The 27,624-nt window shown below is 47.2% G+C and overlaps 1 protein-coding gene across 2 annotated transcripts; it reads left to right on the forward strand.

Moving 5' to 3' along the window:
• Positions 1 to 9,969: 9,969 nt before the first annotated feature.
• ZNF212 (zinc finger protein 212) lies at positions 9,970 to 27,332 on the forward strand. Of its 2 annotated transcripts, none has more exons than XM_001095461.5 (5): positions 9,970 to 10,117; positions 22,168 to 22,554; positions 22,676 to 22,802; positions 24,628 to 24,717; positions 25,474 to 27,332. In XM_001095461.5, exons 1-5 carry the CDS (start codon positions 10,094 to 10,096, stop codon positions 26,328 to 26,330), a joined length of 1,485 nt encoding a protein of 494 aa, XP_001095461.2. In that variant the 5' UTR covers positions 9,970 to 10,093; the 3' UTR covers positions 26,331 to 27,332. The 2 variants fall into 2 exon arrangements, with proteins under 2 accessions (XP_001095461.2, XP_014990720.1); XM_015135234.3 differs by having other exon boundaries at positions 25,477 to 27,332.
• Positions 27,333 to 27,624: the final 292 nt, after the last annotated feature.

The raw sequence follows: 27,624 nt of genomic DNA on the forward strand, positions 1-27,624 counted from the left end.
GTGCACCACCCAGCTCGGCTACTTTTTGTATTTTTAGTAGAGATGGAGTTTCCTCCATATTGGCCAGGCTGGTCTCGAACTCCTGGCCTCATGTGGTCTACTCACCTCAGCCTCCTACAGTGCTGAGATTACAGGTATGAGCCACGGTGCCTGGCTAGGGAGGCATATCTCTAAACTGGTAATTCTTGAGATGAGAGATCCTAAATATCTGTTCAGAATCATACACAGCCCCCAGCCCACCCTGATAAGGGTTCCAGATGTCTCCTTCCAGAAGAATCACTCTGCTCGTGAGATGCTGGCACTGTATCCCAAAGGTTGGGAACCTCTGTTCAAACTTCTTTAGACAAAATTTAATTTAATTTAATGTGTTATTTTTTGAGATAGGGTCTCGCTCTGCTGCTCACTCTGGAGGGCAATGGTGCGATCATGACCCATTGCAGCCTTGAGCTCCTGGGCTCAAGCGATCCTCCTGCCTTGGCCTCTCAAAGTGCTGGGATTACAGGTGTGAGCCACTGTGCCTGGCCTAGACATATTTTAAATCCACATCACCCCTCAGATAATTATATACCCCTCAAATAATAAAGCATGATAATTTCTATAGGTTTATCATAAGACTCTCTTTGTTATAAAAGACTACCTTTGGGCTGAGTGCGGTGGCTCACACCTGTAATTCCAGCACTTTGGGAGGCCAAGGTGGGTGGATCACCTGAGGTCAGGAGTTCGAGACCAGCCTAATCGACATGGAGAAATCCTGTCTCTACTACAAATACAAAATTAGCCAGGTATGGTGGTGCACGCCTATAATCTCAGCCACTCGGGAGGCTGAGGCTGGAGAATAGCTTGAAGCTGGGAGGTGGAGGTTGTGGTGAGCCCAGATCATGCCATTGCACTCTAACCTGGGCAACAAGAGTGAAACTCTGTCTCAAAAAAAAAAAAAAAAAAAGACTCCCTTTGATGTCTCCCATTCAAGATTCAAGTCCTGTATCTGGTATTAGAGGTGTAAGCCAGTGTTGACTATCTGGGTGTCCCCACACCTTTCATTCCAATGGTGTCAATATCCTTTAACTGAAAAATGGCTGCTTCAGACCCCATCCTACATATAGTGTCAAAGCCAGTGCCCCTGCCCCACACTTCAAGGATTTGGGGATGAGAAGTGGTTCTCTTTTTTCTTTGGAGATGGAGTTTCACTCTGTCGCCCAGGCTGGAGTGGAGTGGTATGATCTCAGCTCACTGCAACCTACGTCGCCCAGGTTCAAGCAATTCTCCTGCCTCAGCCTCCCAAGTAGCTGGGACTACAAGAGCGTGCCACCACGCCTGGCTAATTTTTGTATATATATATATATGTGTGTATATATAGACACACACACACACGTATATATATATATATTCGAGACGGAGTTTTGCTGTTGCCCAGGCTGAAGTCCAATGATGCAATCTCAGCTCACTGTAACCTCCATCTCCTGGGTTCAAGTGATTCTCCTGCCTCAGCCTCCCGCATAGCTGGGATTACAGGTACCCGCCATCACACCCAGCTAGTTTTTTGTATTTTTAGTAGAGATGGGGTTTCACCATGTTGGCCAGGCTGGTCTCGAACTCCTGAGCTCAAGCAATCAGCCTGCCTCGGCATCCCAAAGTGCTGGGATTACAGGCGTGAGCCATTGTGCCCAGCTGCCACCCTATTTTATTTTTATTTTTTTTCTTGCCTTATCACTCAGGCTGGAGTGCAATGGCACGATCTCAGCTCACTGCAACCTCTGCCTCTCAGGTTCAAGCGATTCTCCTGTCTCAGTCTCTCAAGTAGCTGGGATTACAGGCACCCGCCACCATGCCCAGCTAATTTTTGTATTTTTAGTAGAGACAGGGTTTCACTGTGTTAGCCAGGATGGTCTCGATCTCCTGACCTTGTGATCCACCCGCCTTGGCCTCCTAAAGTGCTGGGATTACAGGCGTGAGCCACTGTGCCCAGCTGCCAGCTTTGTAGTTTTCATTGACTGAACCTAATTTATTTCACTAGGTCCCTAATGACCGCCTTTAGTTTTTATTTATTTATTTATTTATTTATTTTTTTGAGACGGAGTCTTGCTCTGTTGCCCAGGCTGGAGTGCAGTGGCGCGATCTCGGCTCACTACAAGCTCTGCCTCCTGGGTTCATGGCATTCTCCTGCCTCAGCCTCCCGAGTAGCTGGGACTACAGGCGCCTGCCACCATGCCCAGCTAATTATTATTATTATTATTTTTTGGTATTTTTAGTAGAGACGGGGTTTCACCATGTTAGCCAGGATGGTCTTGATCTCCTGACCTCGTGATCCACCTGCCTTGACCTCCCAAAGTGCTGGGATTATAGGCATGAGCCACTGCGCCTGGTGACTGCCTTTAGTTTTTAAAGGAGCATTTCTTTCTTTACACTGCCCCATGATAGCAATACAGACATTTAGCCTGTCAGTGGAAGCTCTGTCTGCTCTATTGCCTGCTACCCAAACTTGCCTGGCTGTGCTCAGTCCTTCCTCCCTCCTTCCCTCTCTCCCTCCTCCCTCCCTCCCTCCCTTCCTTCCTTCCTCTTTCTCTCTCTTTTCTTTCTTTCTTTTCTTTCCTTCTTTTTCCTTCATTTATTCTTTCTTTCTTTCTTTTCTTTTCTTTCTTTTCTTTCTCTTTCTGTATAGGGTTTTGCTCTATGTATGTATGTATGTATCTATCTATCTATCTATCCATCTATCTATCTACTATCTATGTATCTATAGGGTTTTGCTCTGTCACCCAGGCTGGAGGGCTGCAGTGGTGCAATCATAGCTCACTGCAGCCTCGACCTTCCAGGCCCAAGCAAGCCTCCCACCTCAGCCTCCCAAGTAACTGGGACCACAGGTGTGTGCCACCATGCCTGGCAAATTTTTAAATTTTACGTAGAGAGGAGGTCTCCCTATGTTGCCCGGACTGGCCTCTAACTCCTGGGCTCAAGGGATCCTCCTATGTCAGCCTCCCAAGGTGCTGATATTACAGGCTTGTCTCCTGACCACTTCCAAGCCATGCCCTGTTTTTTCCCAGTTTTGTTCTCCAGGAGTCCTGGGCCAGGGGACCTGTGTCCAAGTCCTGGTCTCTCAAGCCCCAGCTCTGGTCCCACTTTGTCCCTGAAGACTGCTTCACCACTCTAGGCCACACCCTCCCCTGACTTCCCACAGAGCTTTTAGAAGTATCTCTAAGTCCAAGAAACTGTGCGGCTGAGAAAGACACAAAGACAGGATGGGAGGCACTCCTTGCCTTCTGGGACTTCCCATTCGGTTTGGGTATACAGAGAGCCACCATTCCTTCACTAGTCAGTGTGCTTCTGGTTGCAATCAACAGAAGCTGACTGACCAACCAGGAAGAAAAGGGAATATTCTGGAAGGAACCTGGAATCATTCACAGACTCAAAGGAACTGATGAAGAGCCAGTCTTGGATACTGACAAAAATGTGTCTGTCATTTCTGCTCCTTTCACTGTATTGGGATCATTCTTTCAAACCAACTTACTCTAAAAAAATGGAGGATGGCCGGGTGCGGTGGCTCATGCCTATAATCCCAGCACTTTGGGAGGCTAAGGTAGGTGGATCACTTGAGGTCAGGAATTTGAGACCAGCATAGCTAACATGGTGGAACCCCATCTCTACTAAAAATACAAAAATTAGCCAGGCGTGGTGGCGCATGCCTGTAATCCCAGCTACTCAGCAGGCTGAGGCACAAGAATCACTTGACACCGGGACACAGAGGTTGCGGTGAGCCGAGATCGCGCTACCGCACTCCAACCTGAGTGATGGAGTGAGACTCTGTCTCAAAAAAATTTATAAAGAAAAAAATGGAGGACAAGATTATTCCTGACTCATATAGTTATAATTCACCAGAGAGGAAATTAGCTTTTTCCCTCAACTCAGTTAGAAGGATCCCAGGGGAAAGCTTGGATTGGTCCAGCTCAAGACACATCCCACCCTGGCTTAATGACTGTGCTATGACTGGGCCCACAGGGTGCTGTGATTGGGCTGGCTTGAGTCAAGTGCTCACCCTTCAAGCAGTTACTGAGACCAGGCTGGAGTTGCTATGCAAGAAGATGGCAACACACATTTGAATTACATGGGTAGGACCTAGGAAGGCGCATTTCCCAAAGTGTAGGAGGTGTGATGCTCAAGGAAGAAAGGAGACATGCTGGGCTGAAGAAGTTCGTGGGTGCGCACCACAGACACATAAACAGCAGGGGAGGCACCTTGAGCCAAGGCGTGTTTGTTCCAGGATTCTCACTGACCTGCAGTCTAGCAGGGCATGCTCTCCATAGGATTATTAGTGTGAGGGAAGGAATACAAAAGACATGGTTTGGCCGGGCGCGGTGGCTCACGCCTGTAATCCCAGCACTTTGGGAGGCTGAGGCGGTTGGACCACTTGAGGTCAGGAGTTCGTGACCAGCCTGGCCCACATGGTGAAACCCTGTCTCTACCAAAAATACAAAAATTAGCCAGGTGTGGTGGGGCATGCCTGTAACCCCAGCTACTCGGGAGGCTAAGACAGGAGAATTGCTTGAACCCTGGAGGCAGAGGTTGCAGTGAGCCGAGATTGCACCACTGCATTCCAGCCCAGGCAACACAGCGAGACTCAGTCTCAAAAAAAAAAAACAAAAAAACAAAAAACACATGGTTCACGCCATGTAGGGACTTGCAGGATGGTAATGGCAGTGGTACAGAAAGAGCCTTTTTTTTTTTTTTGAGACGGAGTCTTGCTTTGTTGCCCAGGCTGGAGGTGCAGTGGCCTGATCTCAGCTCACTGCAAGCTCTGCCTCCCGGGTTCACACCATTCTCCTGCCTTTGCCTCCCTAGTAGCTGGGACTACAGGCGCCGCCACCACGCCCGGCTAATTGTTTTATATTTTTAGTAGAGATGGAGTTTCACCATGTTAGCCAGGATGGTCTCGATCTCCTGACCTCGTGATCCGCCCGCCTCGGCCTCCCAAAGTGCTGGGATTACAGGCATGAGCCACCATGCCCGGCCCAGAAAGAGTCTTAATGAGTGGAATGAAGCCATGGATTATAAACTTTTTTGAGGAAAAAACAGGCATACATATATGTACTTATATAGGCTAATATGTATGCTATAAATCATACACATGATACAAATTTAAAGGATAAGATAATTTTTTTTTTTTTTTTTTTTTTTTTTATGAAACAGAACCTCATTCTGTCACTCAGGCTGGAATGCAGTGACGTGATCACAACTCACTGCAACCTCGACCTCCTGGGCTCAAGTGATGCTCTTACCTCAGCCTCCAGAGTAGCTGGGACTGCAGGCACGTGCCACCATGCCTAGCTTTTTTTTTTTTTAATTTTTTGTAGAGATGGGGTCCCATTATGTTGCCCAGGCTGGTCTCCAACTCCTGGCTTCAAGCAATCCTCCCACCTCAGCCTTCCAAAGTGCTGGGATTACAGGCATGAGCCACTGCACCTGGCCAAGATAAATATTATTAAAACATTATTTTAACAGTGTATGTTATTTGTTCAGATAATACTTTTTTCTTTCACTAAAAATGAGGGTCTGGGGGTGAGATGATGTCTAAGGTAATTTTCAGCTCTGCATGTTGCATTCATATTCTACAAATGTGGAGATCATAGGCTACAAGTACTAAATGTCTGTTTTCTTGATTCTTGAGATACCACTGCCACTAATGGGAATAACGGTGAACTTCATTTAAAAGTTTTTTAAGCAGGGCATGGTGGCTCACACCTCTAATCCCAACACTTTGGGAGGCTGAGGCAGGTGGATCACGAGGTCAGGAGATCAAGACCATCCGGGCTAACACGGTGAAACCCTATCTCTACTAAAAATACAAACAAACAAACAAACAAACAAACAAACAAAACTTAGCCGGGCATGGGGGCAGGTGCCTGTAGTCCCAGCTACTCAAGAGGCTGAGGCAGGAGAATGGCGTGAACCCAGGAGGCGGAGCTTGCAGTAAGCTGAGATCGTGCTACTGCACTCCAGCCTGGGTAACAGAGCGAGACTTTGTCTCAAAACACACACACACACACACACACACACACACACACACACAGTTTTTTAAAATGGACTGGGCGCAGTGGCTCACACCTATAATCCCAGCACTTTGGGAGGCCAAGGTGGGTGGATCACTTGAGGTCAGGAGTTTGAGATCAGCCTGGCCAACATGATGAAACCCCTTCTCTACTAAAAATACAACAATTAGGTTGGCGTGGTGGCACACACCTGTAATCCTGGCTACTTGGGAGGCTGAGGCAGGAGAATTGCTTGACCTGGGAGGCGGAGGTTGCAGTGAGTCGAGATTGCGGCACTACACTCTAGCCTCGGAGAGAGCAAGATTCTGTCTCAAAAAAAAAAGTTTTTTAAAACAGCATATGTCAAGATTTGAATGTCAGTGGGAAAAAACAAACGGGTAGCTTCTAAGAGACACAACAAAGCCACATTTATCCTGCTGAATTCATTGCAATACAAGGCTTGGGCCTTGCAAAAGTAAAGCAGAGAGAAGAAATTGCCTGTCATCAAGTGCTTGCTGTATGCCGGGCACTTGACTACATAAGCACTTTACATAACAAGGTTGTTGTTCCATCAACAACCTTAGGATGAGGTGTTCACATTCTCAGCGGAAGACAAGGATACTAGGGCAGAGTGAGCATGAGCCACAGCACTTAGTAAATGAAGGATCTGGGACTAAACAACAATAACAATCATGAGTACTTCTCGATCTCTTCCTCTGTGCCAGGTACTGTTCTAAGTACTTGACTTGAATTCACTCATTTAATTCACACAACTGTGATCTAAGTACTGTTTTCTATTCACCAATAATAATGAGGAAACAAGTACTAAGAAGTTAAAGACCTGACCAAAGTTCGTATCTAGTAAGTGGCTGTGATGGTGAATACTGAATCAACTTGGTCGTATTGAAAGATGCAAAGCATTGATGCTGGGTGTGTCTGTGAGGGTGTTACTCAAAGATTAACATTTGAGTCCGTGGGCTGGGAAAGGCAGACCCATCCTTAATCTGGGTGGGCACCATCTAATCAGCTGCCAGCACAGCTAGAATATAAAGTAGGCAGAAAAATGTAAAAAGAATAGACTGGCCTAGGCTCCCAGCCTACATCTTTCTCCGGTGCTGGACCCTTCCCACCCTCAAACATCAACAAACATCAGACTCCAGGTTCTTCAGTTTTGGGACTCGGACTGGCTCTCCTTGCTACTCAGCTTCCAGACGGTCGGTCTATTGTGGAGCCTTGTGAGCATGTGAGTTAATACTTAATAAACTTCCCTTTAAAATATTTTATATATATATATATATATATATATATATATATATATATATATGTATATATATCCTATTAGTCTCTCTAGAGAACCCTGACTAATATAGTGGCAGTGCTGGGCTAGGGACCCAGACGGTCTCACTCCCCAGCCTCACTTAGCAAATTGCTGTATCCCACTGTCTTCACCAGGCCAGGGGACTGCAGGCGCCACACCATCTCCACCAGCCCAGGGCATTGCAACCCTGGTGCCTGGTGCTGCCTCCTTTGCAGGCTGGAAATTTGAACTGAGCCTTTTTCCAGACTTGCAGGCTCAGAGTCTGGGATGCTGAATCATGCTCAGTTTCAAGAGACTGACGTATAAGCCACAGTGTGGACATAAGCATTAGCCTCACCTGCATGTTGCCTCCCAGAAGCTACCTGGCAACATGCATTGTCAGAAGGTTGCCTCGTGAGTATAGAAACAGAGTAGAGGGAATGAGTTCTACGACTGAACTGTTTAATGACCTCAGCATCCTATGTCCTGATATTGTGCCTGTGGAGGATAACATTTTTATTTTATTTTTAAAGACAAGGTCTTGGTCTGTTGCCTACGCTGGAGTGCAGTGGTGCAATCATGGCTCACTGCAGCGTCGAACTACTGGGTTCAAACAATCCTTCCACCTCAGCCTCTTGAGTAGCTGAGACTACAGGTGTGTACCACTACTCCTGGCTCATTTTAATTTTGATTTTAATTTTGTAGAGACAGGGTCTGCCTATGTCGCTCAGGTTGGTCTCAAACTCCAGTGATCCTCCTGCCTCGCCCTCCCAAAATGCTGGGATTACAGGCATGAGCCACCTCACCCATGACACATTTTTTTTTTCTGTATCTGACACCAAGAGTTTGTTGGTCTGAGAGATCAGGTCAGACCCTCTGGACAGAATCTCCCTGACTGATTGGTTTCTTCAGCCTGGCCCATTCTTTCTCTAGATTTATTAATGATCCAATGAAATGCCTGTCGATCTAGTTGCCCTGGAAATAATGCCTGTGTTTGAGATGACATTTCATATCCTTCCACTCTGATTCATCATTCAATCATTTACAAATACGAATACTTCTATCTACAACAAATGGAGGATATAGCAGAGAGACATTTCAGTGGAAGAGATATAGATAATTAATATGTAAATGAGTGAAAAAATGAGATTACTTCAGATGGTGATAAATAGTATGAAAAATTTCCAGCAGGGTAATGAGACTGAGTATTGAGATGGAGGATGGCGTGGGGCTGTAGAAAGGGGGGTCTGGAGATGTCTCTCTGAGGATGTAGAATCTGAACTGAGCCCTGCATGTGACGAAGGAGCTAGTCATGATCTTAAAAGTTTTGTTCTCCGCTGGGTGTGGTGGCTCACACCTGTAATCCCAGCGCTTTGGGAGGCTGAGGTGGGCGGATCACCTGAGGTCGGGAGTTCGAGACCAGCCTGGCCAACATGGAGAAACCTTGTCTCTACTAAAAATACAAAATTAGCTAGGTGTGGTGGCACATGCCTGTAATCCCAGCTACTCAGGAAGCTGAGGCAGGAGAATTGCTTGAACCCGGGAGGTGGAGGTTGCAGTGAGCCGAGATTGTGCCATTGCACTCCAACCTGGGCAACAGGAGCGAAATTCCATCTCAAAAAAGAGTTTCGTTCTCAGAGGAAACAACTTCACGCCTATCACGTGAAGTGGAAGTTCATTGCTTGTCTCCAGAGAGACAATGGTATAAATTAGGCAGGTATGGTTGCAGTAGTGTTGCTGGTATTGGCGATAAAGTACATGGCGATGAAATGGTCATGTGGCTGTGCTTTCCAACAAAAATTCCGAACACATCGTCTTACATGTAGCATGAGGACTGAGAATATCTGAAATCAGGGTTGTCTTGGACTTTCCAAGGCACATGATTACCATAATTAACAGGCTACAGAGGGCTGGCCTGGGCCTGACTCCGCACTCCACACTGTTGCTGTGGAAACTGTTCCCAGTTTCTAAAAAGCCAAATAACAGGCGAACTTTTGGAATAAAATCACTTGCCTTTTTGAACCATATTTCTTTTCTCCAACAATGTTACATGTTCTTTCCTCAGCAAAAAGTCTGACTTTTACACATTTTTGAATCCCTCAAAACATTTAGCAGAGAGCTGGACATACAGAAGACAGCAGGGTCCCATGGCTTTGCCTGAAACGCGGAACCCGGTCTTGATCTTTTTTTTTTTTTTTTTTTTGAGACGGAGTCTTGCTCTGCCGCCCAGGCTGGAGTGCAGTGGCGGGATCTCAGCTCACTGCAAGCTCCGCCTCCTGGGTTCAGGCCATTCTCCTGGCTCAGCCTCCCGGGTAGCTGGGACTACAGGCGCCCGCCGCCTCGCCCGGCTAGTTTTTATTTTTGTATTTTTTTTTTAGTAGAGACGGGGTTTCACCGTGTTAGCCAGGATGGTCTCGATCTCCTGACCTCGTGATCCGCCCGTCTCGGCCTCCCAAAGTGCTGGGATTACAGGCTTGAGCCACCGCGCCCGGCCCGGTCTTGACTTTTGAGTAACCGAGCTCTCCTGGTGCCCACACTCTGGCCGAGAGTGCCAAGCGGCGTTCTCCCTCCCGCCGCACGGGGGCACTATGGAAAGCCTGCGCAGTGAGGAAGAGCGGCTGGAGCCTGTCTTGCGCCGGGGAGGTCGACGCTCCCAGAATGCACCTGGCATCAACACGGCGGCGGCGGCGGTTTCCAGCAGGCTCCGGGGCGCTGTGCAGACAGGAACGCAGCCGGGGGCTCTGAGGCTTGGTCCAGGTGTTGAGGGGCGACTGGAGCCATGGCGGAGTCGGCGCCTGCTCGGGTAAGAGGCCCCGGCGCGCGGGCTCGAGGGCGCGTTGGGGATAGCGGAGTCCCCTGCCCGGGGCGGGGCTTCGCGGTTTGGACGCCGCCGGGGTCTTGGTTTCCCGGGGCTGCAACTGGCGCGGGTGAACGGGAACCCTCCTCCTCGCGACCCCAGTGCTCTGCCCTTTTTTCCCTCTGCTTCCTTCTGCAGCGGGGTCGGAGCCTTGGCGCCGTGCGCCCTTGCCTAGAAACTTCTCCGAAGGTTGTTTTAGGTTGGTGGATGTGTGACCCTGCCCACACATTTTCTCTTTCGTGCCAAAAGAGCCCGTTCCCAGGTTGGAGCGGAGACGCAGGATGGAAACGGTCTCCGTCGCTACGAGTGAGCTCTCCCACTGCCCCGGAGACCCCAGGACTTGCCTGTCTGCGACCACCTCCTCCTTGGTCCTGTGTGTTGCCCGTTTCTCCCGTGCTGCCGATTTCTGTCTTGGGGTTGCAGCCACAGGTTGAAGTCAGCCTGGGCTGCTGCTTCTTGGGGACAGGTGTTATCTACAGTGTAGTTGCTGCATTTTGTATTTTGTTTGTAGAGCTGTCCAAACTCTCTCCTTCACCGTCCCCCCGCTCCCCATCGACCATCCCCATTCTGGGAATGTCAAGATACGGAGCTTGGTGTGAGGAAAATCCTATTTGTGTGGAGTCACGAAACGAGTTCAGCCGTAACTTAGCTCTCAGCTATCCATTTGGGTGATTTTAGGCAACTGTGTTCGCCTCTCTGGGTCTCTTTCGTTTTCTTAACTGTAAATCGAGAGTGTAGGAGTAGTTGCTGGATAATCTCTAAGGCTCTAAGGTTCCTTCCAGCTCCGACATTCTCATACTATTCCAAAGTAGTGGTTAATTTAACAACACTGGAGGGTTTGCAACGGAAAGGGCAGCTGGAATTGAATTGATTTTTAATGAAGTGTTCCTTGGTCCAGAAACACTTTGAGAATCATGTTAGATCTTTGTGAGAATGGAGGGCTAAGGAGATTCTGTGGGAAAATTTGACCATGAGCAGGGTGCACTATATTTGATTCTTGTAGAAAGTGCGTTAAGAACTAAGAAGGGAGGGATTGGAAGACTTAGAGAACACAGTATTTGCTTTCAAGGAAGTTAACAGTTGAATTGGGAAGACAAGACACAAATGTTTACATTATTAACCTCATCTGACTTCTGTAAGCTAGGCTGAGCCAGTCAAAGACGGCTTTTCCACAAGATCTAGTTAGTGTTTGAGTCCGGCAAGAGGACTCTGCCACAGTTCTTCCTGCCAGGTCACTCCACAGTTACTTACATGTCATCAGTAGACCTTGTTAGGAAGAAGCCTTAAAGAAACCACAGGCCAGGCACAGTGGCTCACGCCTGTAATCCCAGCACTTCGGGAGGCCGAGGCAGGAGGATCACGAGGTCAGGAGTTCAAGACCAGCCTGGCCAATGGGGTGAAACCCCATCTGTACTAAAAATACAAAAATTAGCCAGGCGTGGTGGTGCGTGCCAGTGGACCCAGCTACTTGGGAGGCTGAGGCAGAAGAATCGCTTGAACCCGGGAGGTGTGGAGGTTGCAGTGAGCTGAGATCGTGCTACTGCACTGCAACCTGGGTAACAGAGCGAGACTCCGTCTCAAAAAAAAAAAAAAGGCCGGGAGCAGTGGCTCACGCCTGTAATCCCAGCACTTTGGGAGGCCGAGGCGGGTAGATCACGAGGTCAGGAGATCGAGACCATCCTGGTTCACATGGTGAAACCCTGTCTCCACTAAAAACACAAAAAATTAGCCGGGCGTGGTGGCGGGCGCCTGTAGTCCCAGCTACTCGGAGGCTGAGGCACGAGAATGGCGTGAACCAGGGGAGCGGAGCTTGCAGTGAGCCGAGATCGCGCCACTGCATTCCAGCCTGGGTGACAGAGGGAGACTCTGTCTCCAAAAAAATAAAATAAAAAAAAAAAATTCCACCACAATCCCAAACTATGCCTTAAATAACATTAATTTGTCGTTGTAGAACTTATTCAAATTGTTCTTGAGCCTGTTTCTCTTCTCAGACATCTCTTCAGGTGAGGATTCTATGTCTGTCGTTTGACAGACCAGTTATAGGTGCCCTGGTGAAACAACTAAAAATGCTGGAAAACCCTGCACATAAATGCATTTGAAATGTATTTTAGTAAAGAATACTTGGAGCCCCAAAACTTAAGCGAAAGAGGGAAATGGAAAGTGATTAAGAGTTCTGAAGCCAACTTTGAGGGCATTGGCTGAACATCATCTTTGGTGTTTATGATTCAAGAGACCTGCAAAATAGAACACAAATCTCAGAGCCTAAGATGGAAAGTCTGAGACGCTCCCTAACCCAGTCCCATGAAACAGAGACTTCAAAGGGCAACATTCTGTGTAAGGGTGAACTGAAAGTAAGGTCTGACCTTCAGATGATTGCAAAGAAAATTGTTAAACCTTGGCACTGAGATTACAGGCGTGAGCCACCATGCCCGGCCATAGTTTCTTTTCTTATCTTTTTTTCTTTTTCTTTTTTTTATTTGAGAGAGTCTTACTCTCTCGCTCTGGCTGGCGTGCAGTGGAGCAATCTCAGCTCCCTGAAACCTCTGCCTCCCAGGTTCTAAGCGATTTTCCTGCCTCAGCCTCCAGAGTAGCTGGGATTACGGCAGGCGTCACCATGCCTGGCTAATTTTGTATTTTTATAGAGATGGGATTTCACCATGTTGGCCAGGCTGGCCTCTGAACTCCTGACTTCAGGTGATCCACCTGCCTCAGCCTCCCAAAGTGCTGGGATTACAGGCATGAGCCACTGCACCCAGCCTAAGGCAGAGGGATTTCTTAAAAGCAACCAAAAAAAAAAAAAAAAAAAAAAACTACCTTGAAATGAAGTACAGCAAAATTAATGGGGGCCAGCTTCTCAACAGCAACCATGGAAGCCAGACAACAGGAAAATGATGTTGTCAGTAGGCTGAAAGAAAATAATTATAATCCCATAGTTTTTTTTTTTTTTTTTTTTTTTTTTTTTTTTTTTTGTTGAGACAGAGTCTCGCTTTGTCGCCCAGACTGGAGTGCAGTGGCCGGATCTCAGCTCACTGCAAGCTCCGCCTCCCGGGTTCACGCCATTCTCCTGCCTCAGCCTCCCGAGTAGCTGGGACTACAGACGCCCGCCACCTCGCCCGGCTAGGTTTTTGTATTTCTTGGTAGAGACGGGGTTTCACCGTGTTAGCCAGGATGGTCTCGATCTCCTGACCCCGTGATCCGCCCGTCTCGGCCTCCCAAAGTGCTGGGATTACAGGCTTGAGCCACCGAATCCCATAGTTTTATATGCAGCAAAAATATGTTTCAGAAACAAAGATATAATGAAGACATTTTCAGACAAATTAAAAATGACAATTTGCGTGGCCGGGCGCGGTGGCTCACTCCTGTAATCCCAGCACTTTGGGAGGCCGAGGCGGGCGGATCACAAGGTCAGGAGATCGAGACCACGGTGAAACCCCGTCTCTACAAAAAAAAAAAATACAAAAAAATTAGCCGGGCGCGGTGGCGGGTGCCTGTAGTCCCAGCTACTTGGGAGGCTGAGGCAGGAGAATGGCAGGAACCCGGGAGGCGGAGCTTGCAGTGAGCCGAGATCGCGCCACTGCACTCCAGCCTGGGCAACAGAGAGAGACTCTGTCTCAAAAAAAAAAAAAAAAAAAAAATGACAATTTGCTACCAATACACTCTTAGTAAATTCTAAAATACATACCTCAGGTAAAATGAAAATTATCCCAAATAGAAAGTCTGAAAATGTAAGAAGATGTGATGATGCATGGAAATGGTTAAACCTAAACAAATAGTGACTTAATAAAACAGTAACAGTTTCTTGTTGTGTTAAAAACAATTAAAATACATGATGGCATTGTTGTAAATATGAGGAAGAGATGATCAGAATTAAACTGTTTAAAGGGCTTTGTTAAAGGGCCTTCTATGTATATTTCCCATAATTTCTAGGATACTTGCTAAGCAACTAGAAATTGGTTGTATAATTTACAGATTAGAAAGGGGGATAATAGAATAAGAAAAAATTAAAAGAAGACAAGAAAATAGAGAAGAAAGATGGGATACACAGCACAAAAAAGATAAATAAAAACTAATGAACAATTACAATAAATGTAAATGAATGAAATGTTCAAGTTAAAAGGCATAGATTGTCAGGATGGGGGAAAAACCCAACTAGATGGTTTAAAAGAGATACAACTGGCTGGGCACGGTGGCTCACGTCTGTAATCCCAGCACTTTGGGAGGCCAAGGTGGGTGGATCATGAGGTCAGGAGATTGAGACCATCCTGGTTAACACAGTGAAATCTCATCTCTACTAAAAATACAAAAATTAGCCAGGCGTGGTGGTGGGTGCCTGTAGTCTCAGCTTCTCGGGAGACTGAGGCAGGAGAATGGCATGAACCCAGGAGGCGGAGGTTGCTGAGGCAGGAGAATCACTTGAACCTGGGAGGTGAAGGTTGCAGTGAGCTGAGATTGCGCCACTGCACTCCAGCCTGGGCGACAGTGCGAGACTCGGTCTCCAAAAAAAAAAAAAAAAAAAAAAAAATTAGCTGGGCATGGTGACTAGCGCCTGTAATCCCAGCTACTGAGGAGGCTGAGGCAGGAGAATCGCTTGAACCTGGGAGGCGAAGGTTGCAGTGAGCTGAGATCTCACCACTGCACTCCAGCCTGGGTGACAGAGTGAGACTGTGTCTCAAAACAAAAACAAAAAAAAAAACTAAAAGATAAGGATATAGAAATTAAAAGGACTTGAAAAAATATGCCAAGCAAATACTAGTCAAAAGAAAGTTGGCTGGGCGTGGTGGCTCACGCCTGTAATCCCAGCACTTTGGGAGGCTGAGGTGGGCGGATCACCTGTGGTCGGGAGTTTGAGAGCAGCCTGACCAGCATGGAGAAACCTCGTCTCTACTAAAAATACAAAAAAATTAGCCAGGTGTGGCCTGTAATCCCAGCTCCTCGGGAGGCTGAAGCAGGAGAATCGCTTGAACCTGGGAGGCAGAGGTTGCGGTGAGCCGAGATCTCACCATTGCACTCCAGCCTGGGCAACAAGAGCGAAACTCTGTCTCAAAAAAAAAAAAAAAAAAGAAAGTTGACTTAAATATATTTAGTATCTCTAGAGATAGAAGGCTACTACTACTTTTGTAATGGTAAAAGACTCAATTTACCAGCTAGATACAAAATTGCTAAACCTGTATGCACCTAATTACATAGCCTAAAAATATATAAAACGAAACTGACAGAACTACAAGGAAGATTCACTGTTATAATAGGAGATTTTAATACAACCTTAGTATTTTATCAAATAGAAAAGAATTATAAAGGTGTAGTGCATCCAGTAGAACTTTCCAAGATGATAGAAATGTTCTGTTCTGCACTGTTTAATACAGTAGCCACTAGTCACATGTGGCTTTTGAGCACTTGAAATGTTAGCTAGTATGATTGAGGAACTGAGTTTTAAATTTTATTTATTAATTTAATTTAATTTTTTTTTTGAGACAAACTCTCACTCTACCCAGGCAGGAGTAGAGTAGTGCGATCTTGGCTCACTGCAACCTCTGCCTCCCAGGTTCAAGTGATTCTTCTGCCTCAGCCTCCCGAGTAGCTGGGATTACAGTTATGTGCCACCACACACGGCTAATTTTTGTATTTTTAGTAGAGACAGGGTTTCATCATATTGGCCAGGCTGGTCTTGAACTCCTGACCTCAAGTCATCTGGCTGTTTTGGCTTCCCAAAGGGTTGGACTTAACAGTCATGAGCCACTGTGCCCGGCTAATTTTATTTAATTTTAACCAGCCACGTGTGACTAGTGGCTATTATATTGGAAGCACAGGTACAGAAATGATTATTTTTATTTTTACCTTTTTTCTGAGACAGAGCCTCACTCTATTTCCCAGGCTGGAGTGCAGTGGTGTGATCTCGGCTCACTGCAAGCTCCACCTCCCGGGTTCACGCCATTCTCCTGCCTCAGCCTCCCAAGTAGCTGGGACTACAGGCGCCCACCACCACGCCTGGCTAATTTTTTTGTATTTTTAGTAGAGATGGGGTTTCACCATGTTAGCCAGGATGGTCGCTATCTCCTGGCCTCGTGATCCGCCCACCTCAGCCTCCCAAGAGGCTGGAATTACAGGTGTGAGCCACTGTGCCTGGCCAGAAATGATTATTTTTTATCCATATATCTATCAGTATGTAATATCAAAGTGTAGAGACAAAAAAGAGAGGAGGCAAACATAAAAACCTATTGGGAATGAAAATGTGTGCATTCCATGTCTGTTGGTTGATGCTGGTGTGTAGACTGAGATCGCAGGTGAGACCATGGAACAGAACACTTCATGTACCCTCTTCATGTGGCTTGGGATTTCTCAAGGGATTCTAGCACCTGGCTGCCTGTGATTTGCCCCAATAGACAGAGAGTGGAGCAGAGACAAACATCCATGTGCCACCCTCCTTTAGTTGCAGATTCATGTGTAAAGTAGATGATGATGTCTTAAGCCACTAAATTTGGGGATTATTTTTCATACAGGAGTTGATGATTGGAATAGATACCTAGGGAATATGTTAAAACATTGAAAGATATTAAAATGGAGTCTCAAAAGATTGGGCATGGTGGCCCATTCCTATAATCCTAGCACTTTGGGAGGCTGAGGTGGGTGGATCATTTGAGGTCAGGAGCTTGAGACGAGCCTGGGCAACATGGTGAAACCCTGTCTCTACTAAAAATACAGAAAAATTAACCAGGTGTGGTGGCTCACACCTGTATTCCCAGCTACTTGGGAGGCTGAGGCAGGAGAATCACTTGAACCTGAGACGGAGGTTGCAGTAAGCTGAGATCATGCCACTGCACTCCAGCCTGCAGCCTGGGTGACAGAGCGAGAGACTCCATCTCAGAAAAAAAAAAAAAAAAAAGGATTTGCATACTATGTTTATGAATTGAAATTCATTGGCCGGGCCGGGCGCGGTGGCTCAAGCCTGTAATCCCAGCACTTTGGGAGGCCGAGGCGGGCGGATCACAAGGTCAGGAGATCGAGACCACGGTGAAACCCCGTCTCTACTAAAAATACAAAAAACTAGCCGGGCGCGGTTGTGGGCGCCTGTAGTCCCAGCTACTCGGGAGGCTGAGGCAGGAGAATGGCGTGAACCTGGGAGGCGGAGCTTGCAGTGAGCCGAGATCGCGCCACTGCACTCCAGCCTGGGCGACAGAGCGAGACTCCGTCTCAAAAAAAAAAAAAAAAAAATTCATTGGCCGGGTGCAGTGGCTCACGCCTATAATCCCAGCACTTTGGGAGGCTGAGTTGGGCAGATCACTAGGTCAGCAGATCGAGACCATCCTGGCTAACACGGTGAAACCCCGTCTCTACTAAAAACACAAAAAATTAGCCAGGCGTGGTGGCGGGCACCTGTAGTCCCAGCTACTCGGGAGGCTGAGGCAGGAGAGTGGCATGAACCCGGGAGGCGGAGCTTGCAGTGAGCCGAGATAGCGCCACTGCTCTCCAGCCTGGGCGACAGCGAGACTCCATCTCAAAAAAAAAAAAAAAAAAGACTGATTATAAAGGGATATGAGGGGACTTTCTTGGATGATGGAAATATTTATATAATATTCTCCTGCTTTGACATTCTAATAGGCTACAATCCCTAGCCCTTGGCAGCCACTGATCTGATTTCTATCCTTATAGTTTGCTTTTTTCCAAACATGTAAATGAAACACAAATGTAGCCTTTTGTGTCTGAATTCTTTTTTTTTTTTTTTTGTTGGAGTTTTGCTCTTGTTGCCCAGGCTGGAGTGCAATGGTGCGATCTCGACTCACCGTAACCTCCACCTCCCAGGTTCAAGTGATTCTCCTGCCTCAGCCTCCTGAGAAGCTGGGATTACAGGCATGCGCCACCCTGCCTGGGTCATTTTGTATTTTTAGTAGACATAGGGTTTCTCCATGTTGGTCAGGCTGGTCTCAAACTTCCAACCTCAGGTGATCCGGCTGCTTCGGCCTCCCAAAGTGTTGGGATTATAGGTGTGAGCCACGGTGCCCGGCCCTTTTTTTTTTTTTTTTTTTTTTTAAGGTGGTCTCCCTCTGCCACTCAGGCTGCAGTGCAATAGTGCAATCATGGTTCACTGCAACCTTGAACTCCAGGGCTCAAGTGATCCTCCCATCCTCAGCCTCCCAAGTAGCTGGGAGTACAGGCACATGCCACCACGCCTGGTCATTTTAAAAAATTTGTGGAGGTGGGGTCTCACTTTATTGCCCAGGCTGATCTCGAATTCCTGGGCTCAAGTGATCTACCTTAGCCTCCCAAAGTGTTGGGATTGTAGGTATGAGCCACCATGCCTGACCTGTGTCTGATTCCCATCACTTAGCATGTTGTAACACATGTCAGTGATTTTGGTTCCTTTTTATTACATAGTAGTAGACTTAGTAGTCGAAGTGGTAGTCTACTACTAAGTAGCAGGCTTAGTAGTCTACTAAGCTATATAGGAAAAATACACTAAATATCTAATACGGTATATAATGAAGTGTCTTATATAGTGTATTTGTTTCCTAGGGCTGGTATAACAAACTGGGAAGCTTAAATAACAGAAATGTATTGTCTCACAGTTCTGGAGGTTAGGAGTCTGAAATCAAGATGTTTGCAGGGTTGGTTCCTTAAGAGGTTTGTGTTTCTCTCCTGGCTTCTGGTGGTCCCATGTGTTTTCTTGGTTTGTGGCAGCATAACTCCAGTCTCTGCCTTAATCTTGACATGGCCCACTATGTATTGGTGTAACAGAATACATGAAGTTAGGTAATTCATGAAGAAAAGAGGTTTAGTTGGCTCATAATTCTGGTGGCTGGAAAGTTCAAGACTGGGCAGCTGGGCCTCAAGCTGCTTAAACTCATGGCAGAAAGTGGAAGGGCAGCAGGTGTGTGTAGAGATCACATGGTGACAGAGGAGGCAAGAGAGAGACCGAAGAAGTCAGACTGTTTAACAGCCCACTCTAGTGGGAACTAATCCGTCCCTGCCAATGACAACTCACCCCTGTGGGAGTGCATTAATTTATTTATGAGGGATATGCCCTCATGATCCAAACACCTCCCACGAGACTTCACCTCCCAACACTGCCACATTGGGAATAAAATTTCAGCATGGGTTTTGGTGAGGCCAAACCATAGTAGACATCTCCCTGTGTGTGTGTCTGTGTCTAAAGGTCCTCTGTTTTAGGGACATCAGTCATTGGATTAAGGCCCATCCTAATGACCTCATTTTAACCTGATTACCCTTGGAAATACCTTATTTCCAAGTAAGATCACATCCTGAGGTGCTGAGGATTAGGGCTTTACTATATTATTTTGAGGAGACACAGTTCAACCCATGACATTGGATGGATCACAATTTTTTCATCCATTCACTGGTTCGTGAACATGTGAATTGTTCCCATCATGTTAGATAATTCAAAACAGAAGACAAGAAGAAACTTAGTTTAATCATTCTTTTCAACCTCTTACTATGTGGAAGAGGAGGGGGCGTATTCCTTTGCACAGATTGTCACCTATGTTCCTGTCTGGAAAACGTGCTACTAAGCACAGAATGCTGGGCCACAGAAAGAGGAGACTCATAGACTTAAAGTAGAAGCAAAACGAACATGATGGCATGTATATATCTAGTTTAATATTTTGTTTTGTTTCACTTGTATTTGTTTTTACATTGAACTTTTAATCTTTTGCGGGAGGATGTATTTAAGCTTTTGTCTCATGTGTTCCATGATGAATTAACTGACTTGAGTAACTAGAGTAGGTCATGGCCAAACTTAAATGTTCAGTTCTGCACCAGTCAGTTTCCTTTTGTCCCATGTTCTCTGGACCACGACCCCTGGCTCCAGCAGTTCTTTCCGAGATACTTCCTCTCAGTGTCTTGGTCTTGGTGGCCTCACTGTGGTTTGAAAAGCAGCCATGAAAGAACATGAAGTTTGCAGAGGGAGTTAGGACTGAAGCGAACGTGCAGGGAGACAGTAGAGGGACAGCTTGGGGAAGACTTCCCGAATGTTGATTTCAGTAATTTTAGCTTCTACGACAGCGATTTTCCTACTGTCAGAGACGGCTCATTAAAGTGAAAATTATAGGGAAAATGTCAGTAGACTTAGTCACATCATTTCAGTAAATTTTTTTTTTTTTTTTTTTTGAGACGGAGTCTTGCTCTGTCGCCCAGGCTGGAGTGCAGTGGCACGATCTCGGCTCACTGCAAGCTCCGCCTCCCGGGTTCACGCCATTCTCCTGACTCAGCCTCCCGAGTAGCTGGGACTACAGGCGCCCACAACCGCGCCCGGCTAATTTTTTGTATTTTTAGTAGAGACGGGGTTTCACCGTGGTCTCGATCTCCTGACCTTGTGATCCGCCCGCCTCGGCCTCCCAAAGTGCTGGGATTACAGGCGTGAGCCACCGCGCCCGGCCCAGTAAATATTTTTTAAGGATTTATTCACCATCCCAGCTGCTAGAGTGCAAAGATGAATGGATTAGATCTCGTAGGTCCTGCTAAGGAATTTTGTCTTTATTGTGGGGAGCCATTGAAAGTTTTCAAACAGGGGTGACATGATCAACTATGAAGTCTGGCAGGGATGTGGAGGCAAGATAAGATGTAAATGACATCTTTTATCATATAGTCCAAAACGTTAAATAAAAATAGGTTTAAAATGAACACCGATACAGGAGTCTCAGAGAATATGCTAAGCGTAAAACATAGGTAACAAAACATGCACACTGTAATTTCACTTTTGTTGAAAAAAATAAAAGATGAAAAAAAGCCTACAGGAAATACACCAAAATTCAAACAGCTTCCTTCCCTCCCTTTCTCCCTCCCTTCTTTCCTTCCTGTTTTGAGACAGGGTCTCACTCTGTTACTCAGGCTGGAGTGCAGTGGCACGATCTTGGCTCACTGTAGCCTCAACCTCCTGGGCTCAAGCCATCCTCCCACCTCAGTGCCCCAAGTACCTGGGACTACAGGCATGCATCACCATGCCTGGCTAATTTTTTTTTTTTTTTTGAGACGGAGTCTTGCTCTGTTGCCCAGGCTGGAGTGCAGTGGCACGATGTCAGCTCACTGCAAGCTGCAAGCTCTGCCTCCTGGGTTCATGCCATTCTCATGCCTCAGCCTCCCGAGTAGCTGGGACTATAGGCGTCTGCCACCACGCCCGGCTAATTTTTTGTATTTTTAGTAGAGACAAGGTTTCACCTTGTTAGCCGGGATGATCTTGATCTCCTGACCTTGTGATCTGCCTGCCTCGGCCTCCCAGAGTGCTGGGATTACAGGTGTGAGCCACTGCACACGGCCTGCTCCTGGCTCATGCCCGGCTAATTTTTTGAACTTTTTCTTAGAGACAGGGTTTGCCTTGTTGGCCAGGCTGGTGTCAAACTCCTGAGCTAAAGTGATTCAGCTGCCTTGGCCTCCCAAAGTGTTGGGATTACAGTTGTGAGCCACTGCGGCCAGCCCTAACAGCTTATTTCTGTGTGAGAATATTTTGTATAATATTTTCTTTCTATTCTTCAGCATTTCCCAACATTATTAATGCAATATCTACATATAATTTTTAGTATCAATAAAAGACATGCTTTTTTTTTTTTTTTTTTTTTTTGGGGGGATGGGGTCTCGCTCTATTATCCAGGCTGGAGTGCAGTGGCGCGATCTCGGTGCACTGCAAACTCTGCCTCCCGGGCTCATGCCATTCTCCTGCCTCAGTCTCCTGAGTAGCTGGGACTACAGGTGCCCGCCACAACGCCCGGCTAATTTTTTTGTATTTTTAGTAGAGATGGGGTTTCACCATGTTAGTGAGGATGGTCTCCATCTGCTGACCTCGTGATCCACCTGCCTCGGCCTCCCAAAATGCTGGGATTACAGGCGAGAGCCACCACGCCTGGCCCAGATGTGCTTTTTTTTTTTTTTTTTTTTTTTTTTTTAAATTAAAAGAAACTAGGTAACTCTAAGCACTGATAGACTTGAACATTGCTTTCTTTACTTGATGTTTGGAAGTGACATTTTCTGACTCTGTGTCTTTGATCTTTCAGCATCGGAGAAAACGACGCTCCACACCTTTAACTTCTACACTTCCTTCACAAGCAACAGAGAAAAGCTCCTATTTTCAGACCACCGAGATCTCACTCTGGACGGTGGTGGCTGCTATTCAGGCTGTGGAGAAGAAGATGGAGTCCCAGGCTGCCCGGCTACAGAGCCTGGAGGGGCGCACGGGGACAGCTGAGAAGAAGCTGGCTGACTGTGAGAAGATGGCCGTGGAGTTTGGGAACCAGCTAGAGGGCAAGTGGGCTGTGCTGGGGACCCTGCTGCAGGAGTACGGGTTGCTGCAGAGGCGACTGGAGAACGTGGAGAACCTGCTCCGCAACAGGAACTTCTGGATCCTGCGGCTGCCCCCGGGCAGCAAGGGGGAGGCCCCCAAGGTAGTCTCATTGAGGATTAAAAGTTAGAAGAGAAGGGGGAGCCAGCCCTTTAATATGTAAGCACCTCAGTTGCTGGCTTTTCTGTCATAGCTGTGAGTATGTGTGCCATTGGTGATTCCAGGTGTCCAGGTCACTGGAGAATGATGGCGTCTGTTTCACCGAGCAGGAATGGGAGAATCTGGAGGATTGGCAGAAGGAGCTCTACAGAAATGTGATGGAGAGTAACTATGAGACACTGGTCTCTCTGAGTGAGTAGCAGTTTTCTCCCTAGAATTCTGTCTCAGACATACTACAATTCCTGGCCGGTAGCTTGTAATTCAGACTACACCTGTGGCTCTTGTGGCTGTGGGTCCTCTGTTGGCTTCCACGGGTGGAGAAATGCAAGTCTCTAGGTCCTCCCATTTACAGAGACTTTTGGAAAGCTCTCGGCGTTGTGCCTTTCGTGTTTCTTTTCTGTGGTCACATAGTCTGTTCTTGATAGTATTTTCTAATAAATAAAATGTCATATACCCTACAGTGTGATATGGCTAGGGTTCCTCATGTTGTTTTTTGATTTGTTTTATCTTTCTTTTTTTTTTTTTTGAGATAGAGTCTAGCTCTGTTGCCCAGGCTGGAGTGCAGTGGCGCGATCTTGGCTCACTGCCTCCCAGGTTCAAGTGATTCTCCTGCTTCAGCCTCCCAAGTAGCTGAGATTACAGGTGCCCACCACCATGCCCAGTTAATTTTTGTATTTTTGGTAGAAACAGGGTTTTACCGTGTTGGCCAGGCTGCTCTTGAACTCCTGACCTCGTGACCTGCCCGCCTCGGCCCTGCAAAGTGCTGCTATTACAGGTGTAAGCCACTGCTCCAGGCTTGTTTTATCTTTTTTTTTTTTTTTTTTTTTTTTGAGACTCTGTCACCTAGGCTGGAGTGCAGTGGTATGATGTCGGTTCACTGCAGCCTTGACAGCTTGGGCTCAAATGATTCTCCCACCTCAGTTTTCCAAGTAGCTGGGATTACAGGCACACGCCACTGCGCCTGGCTAATTTTTAAATTTTATTTAGAGACGTGGGTCTTACTATATTGCCCAGGTTGGTCTTGAACTCTTGGGCTTAAGTGATCCACCTGCATCGGCCTCCCAAAGGGATTACAGGCGTGAGCCTCCGCATGTGGTCTCCCATGCTGTTTTTAATATTTAAGACTATTTGAGATGGGTATGGTAGCTCACATCTGTAATCCCAACACTGGGAAGCCAAGGTGGGAGGATAGCTTGAGGCTAGGAGTTTGAAACCAGCCTGGGCAACATAGTGAAATCTCTTTTGCTTAAAAGAAAAGAAAAAAGATGATTTGACAACCCTTTGTTACCTTGGATGAGGCAGGCAGCACAGGCTGACCAAAAGCATTTTCTTGGTGTTTGGCCAGAATTATAGCTGGTCATTGTGGTCTCAATGATTTTTGCTTGTTGATTAGAAGTGCTACTTAATAGGTATAAGTCTTTATATGCAAAATGTTACCTATTACATAATAAATGCTTTTTGTTTGGTAGACAAAGTCTTTTAAAACCTAGGTACATGGAGGAGTGTCAAGTGCCTGGAGCAGAGTAAGAGGTAAAGAAAATAGAAAATGGGCCAGAAAAGTGACCTTGTAAGCTTGGTTGGGTCACATGCTCTCATTGGGACTGTTTCCTTGTCTGTCCCAGTGTCCATCTTACCTTGCAGTGCCTTAGCAAGGATGAAATTAGATCCCCCAAAAGGAAGCATTGGCAAGACTTAAACTGCACACACGGAGAGGCAGAGGTGGGTGGTGGTGCCATCAGGGGCAGTGGTAGCTTTGTAACCTGCCTGCCTGAGCCACAGGCCCTCTAATGGAGGAGCACTGGAGGCAGCAGCTAGCCAAGTCAGTTGTTAGGATTGGCCAGAATTTTATAATTGTCCCAAACTGCTAGGGGAGACTGACACGAGCAGTAGCCTTTGAATCTGTTGAAGCTTTAGTATTTTCTCCCTGCCATTGGTCACCTTGGTCATTGGCAGCTGATCAGTGTGCAGTGAGCTTTTGCTCTCTCCTGGACTCACACCGTGCTGTTTCCCCACCCAGAGGTCCTTGGCCAGACAGAGGGAGAAGCGGAGTTGGGTACAGAGATGCTGGGTGACTTGGAAGAGGAAGGTCCTGGTGGTGCCCACCCAGGTGAGTGGCTCTGGAATATTCTGTTCCCTTCCATAGCCCTCTGCAGCCTAGAGTGAGCTTTCCCATGGCTGACCTGCCAGGTGCTGACTTGGTAAACTCATCTGGCTTTGCTTGTTCTGGACTCCTTTATGATTGTTGTTAGTTCAGCTGTTACATGTGCCTCAACTCCTACCATCCTATGGGGTCTTTAAGACTAACGGCCACATCAATCACTCTTCTTCATGCCCTACAGAATAGAGTACCATACTAGGCGGTAGTCAAAACCTGCCGGAGATTGAGTGTGGGCATGTCAGAGCTTCAGGAGGGAAGGCAGTGCAGGAAAAGCACTTGTCACTAGGTAATTTGGGAGGTTATGGAGGAAGAACAGAGCTGGACATGAATTTTTAAGCTGTAGGTTTAGTTTGTCTTTAATCCTTCAGATGTGTTATTTTAACACTCTTAATTTAGTATAGTTGTTACAGTGTATTCTGTCATTTTTCCCAGAGATTAAATATAAATTTGTAGACAAGCTTGGAGAACTATAGTTTACAGTATTTTATAAGAGTAATGCATTGATATTTCCAGTCAACATTGGAAAAACTATACATGAATAGTTTTATACAAGTCTTGGAACCTAGCCAGTGTCATCCTCCTCCATGTTGTCCTAATTCACTTATTTCTGGGGTGCTTCTGAAATTGACAGATGTTTGTTTGGTCCTGAAGAAACCAAAGGTACTAGAATGTGATCTTTTTTGTTGGTCTTCTTCCACTTTGCAGCAGGTGGGGTCATGATCAAACAGGAGCTACAGTATACACAGGAAGGCCCTGCGGATCTTCCTGGAGAGTTCTCATGCATTGCTGAAGAGCAGGCTTTCCTGAGCCCGGAGCAGACTGAGCTCTGGGGTGGTCAGGGCAGTTCTGTCCTCCTGGAAACAGGTCCCGGGGACTCGACTCTACAGGAGCCTGTTGGTAGTAGAGATCCTAGCAGCAGCAGAACTGTGGGCTGCCCGAAGCAGAAATCTCATAGGCAGGTACAGCTGGGCCAGGAATGTGGGCAGGGCCTGAAGCTGAAAAAGGACACTTCCCGCCCCTACGAATGTTCTGAGTGTGAGATCACCTTCCGCTATAAGCAGCAGCTGGCCACACATCTGAGCAGCCACTCGGGGTGGGAGTCTTGTACACCTGAGGAGCCAGAGGAGAGCCTTAGGCCCAGGCCACGGCTGAAACCGCAGACCAAAAAGGCCAAGCGACATCAGTGTGATGTGTGCCTGAGGAGCTTCAGCTGCAAGGTGAGCCTGGTGACCCATCAGCGTTGCCACCTGCAGGAGGGGCCCAGTGCCGGCCAACATGTCCAGGAGAGGTTCTCACCCAACAGCCTGGTTGCCCTGCCTGGCCACATCCCTTGGAGGAAAAGCCGGAGTTCCCTCATCTGTGGTTACTGTGGCAAGAGCTTCAGTCACCCATCTGACTTGGTGCGGCACCAGCGCATCCACACGGGTGAGCGGCCCTACAGCTGCACCGAGTGTGAGAAGAGCTTTGTCCAGAAGCAGCACCTCCTGCAGCACCAGAAGATCCACCAGCGGGAGCGGGGTGGGCTGGCCCTGGAGCCCGGAAGGCCCAATGGCCTGCTTTAAGGGTGCAGCCCCTCGCCCGTCTGGGGGGCGGAGGGGGGTGGCATTGGTTCCCCCAAAGAGACACTGCAGTCAGGGACTGAGTTCTTCCTGAGGGCAGTTGTTTCTGATTTGCCTTCCCTTGTCCCAGTACCAAGCCAAGCCCAAAGGCTGTCCTGAAAACCCCGTGGAAGAAGAGTCCAGGCCAGGTCTTTACCCTGCTGCCAAGTTTGCTGTTTCTTGGCACCTTCAGGTCTCTGGTTTTCTCATTCATGCCAGTGCTTGTGGGCTGGGGTCGGCGTTCTGACCCCACAGGGACTGGTGGCTGGTTCCAGGGCTCGTCCTGGCATTTCATGTCTTCCCACGGGGTTGAGTTGGGCCACAGGGGTGAGCAGCTGCCTAGAAGAGTTCTGGGAAGTGTAACCCTCCTTTTTTTCTTGTTTTGTAATCTCTTTGTTTAATAACAAGTAGAACAAATAATTTAAATGAACTGCTTAACCCTACTCTGAAGAACCTTTTTTGGAATTAGATTTTAGTTAATTTTTTAAAGAATACAGCCCAACGCTTTTTTTTTACATTTTAAGAGTTGTAGAAGTTGTTCCTCACTTGGGGACTGGACCTGCCCTCTAGGAGGGAATTGTTAATGGGGCTCTTTTAGCCCACTGACGCTTACTTAGGCCAGAGAGCAGGGGACACGGTGCTAGGTTCCCTCGTGTGGTGCTTGGTGCTCTCAAATTGTCTGAAAAGGACCAAGAGGAAAAGAGTCGGAGGGGTAGACCCTGCAGCCCCTGTTGAGAAGAAAGATTCCAGTGAAGTTGCTGATGGTATGGCTGTGGTCTGGGACTTACGGTGTCTCAGCATACCCCATCCTCTTCCCACCTCCTCCTGGCTGTGTTCTGCAGCCTCCCAGAGTAGAAAACAACTTTGTTACTTAAGGTTGTTCACCTTGTACTAGTGGTTATTTGAGTTTGTTCCTATTACATCAATCCTTACTTGAGGTGGTTCAGATTACAGTTTCCAAATGCATTCTGAGATTGCCTATTCCAGAGAGGGTAGAGAAAAAGCACACAGATGCTTGTCTTAGGAGTGTTGAATGTGTGCCCCGCTGCTGTCTGGGGGGATGGGAGTGGGCTCTGGGGTCATATGTGAACATCCCCTTGGATGATTTGCAGTTGCCTAGAATAAAACTTGCTACTAGCAAAAAAAAAAAAAAAAAAAAAAAAAAGTTCATACTGGATGTTTTTCTCCATCTGTCAGAACACTCTCCTGGGGCCAAGGTGGAGGAGAGGCACCTGACCTGGAGTGATGGCAGGGAAGG

Source organism: Macaca mulatta, chromosome 3 (assembly GCF_049350105.2).
Source record: "Macaca mulatta isolate MMU2019108-1 chromosome 3, T2T-MMU8v2.0, whole genome shotgun sequence".
Lineage (NCBI taxonomy): Eukaryota > Metazoa > Chordata > Mammalia > Primates > Cercopithecidae > Macaca > Macaca mulatta.

Coding starts and splice junctions, on each gene's coding strand:
- ZNF212 (XM_001095461.5), top strand. CDS start 10,094: ATGGCGGAGTCGGCGCCTGCTCGG. Junction 10,118..22,167: donor CGGAGTCGGCGCCTGCTCGG/GTAAGAGGCCCC, acceptor TTGATCTTTCAG/CATCGGAGAAAACGACGCTC. Junction 22,803..24,627: donor TGAGACACTGGTCTCTCTGA/GTGAGTAGCAGT, acceptor TTCCCCACCCAG/AGGTCCTTGGCCAGACAGAG.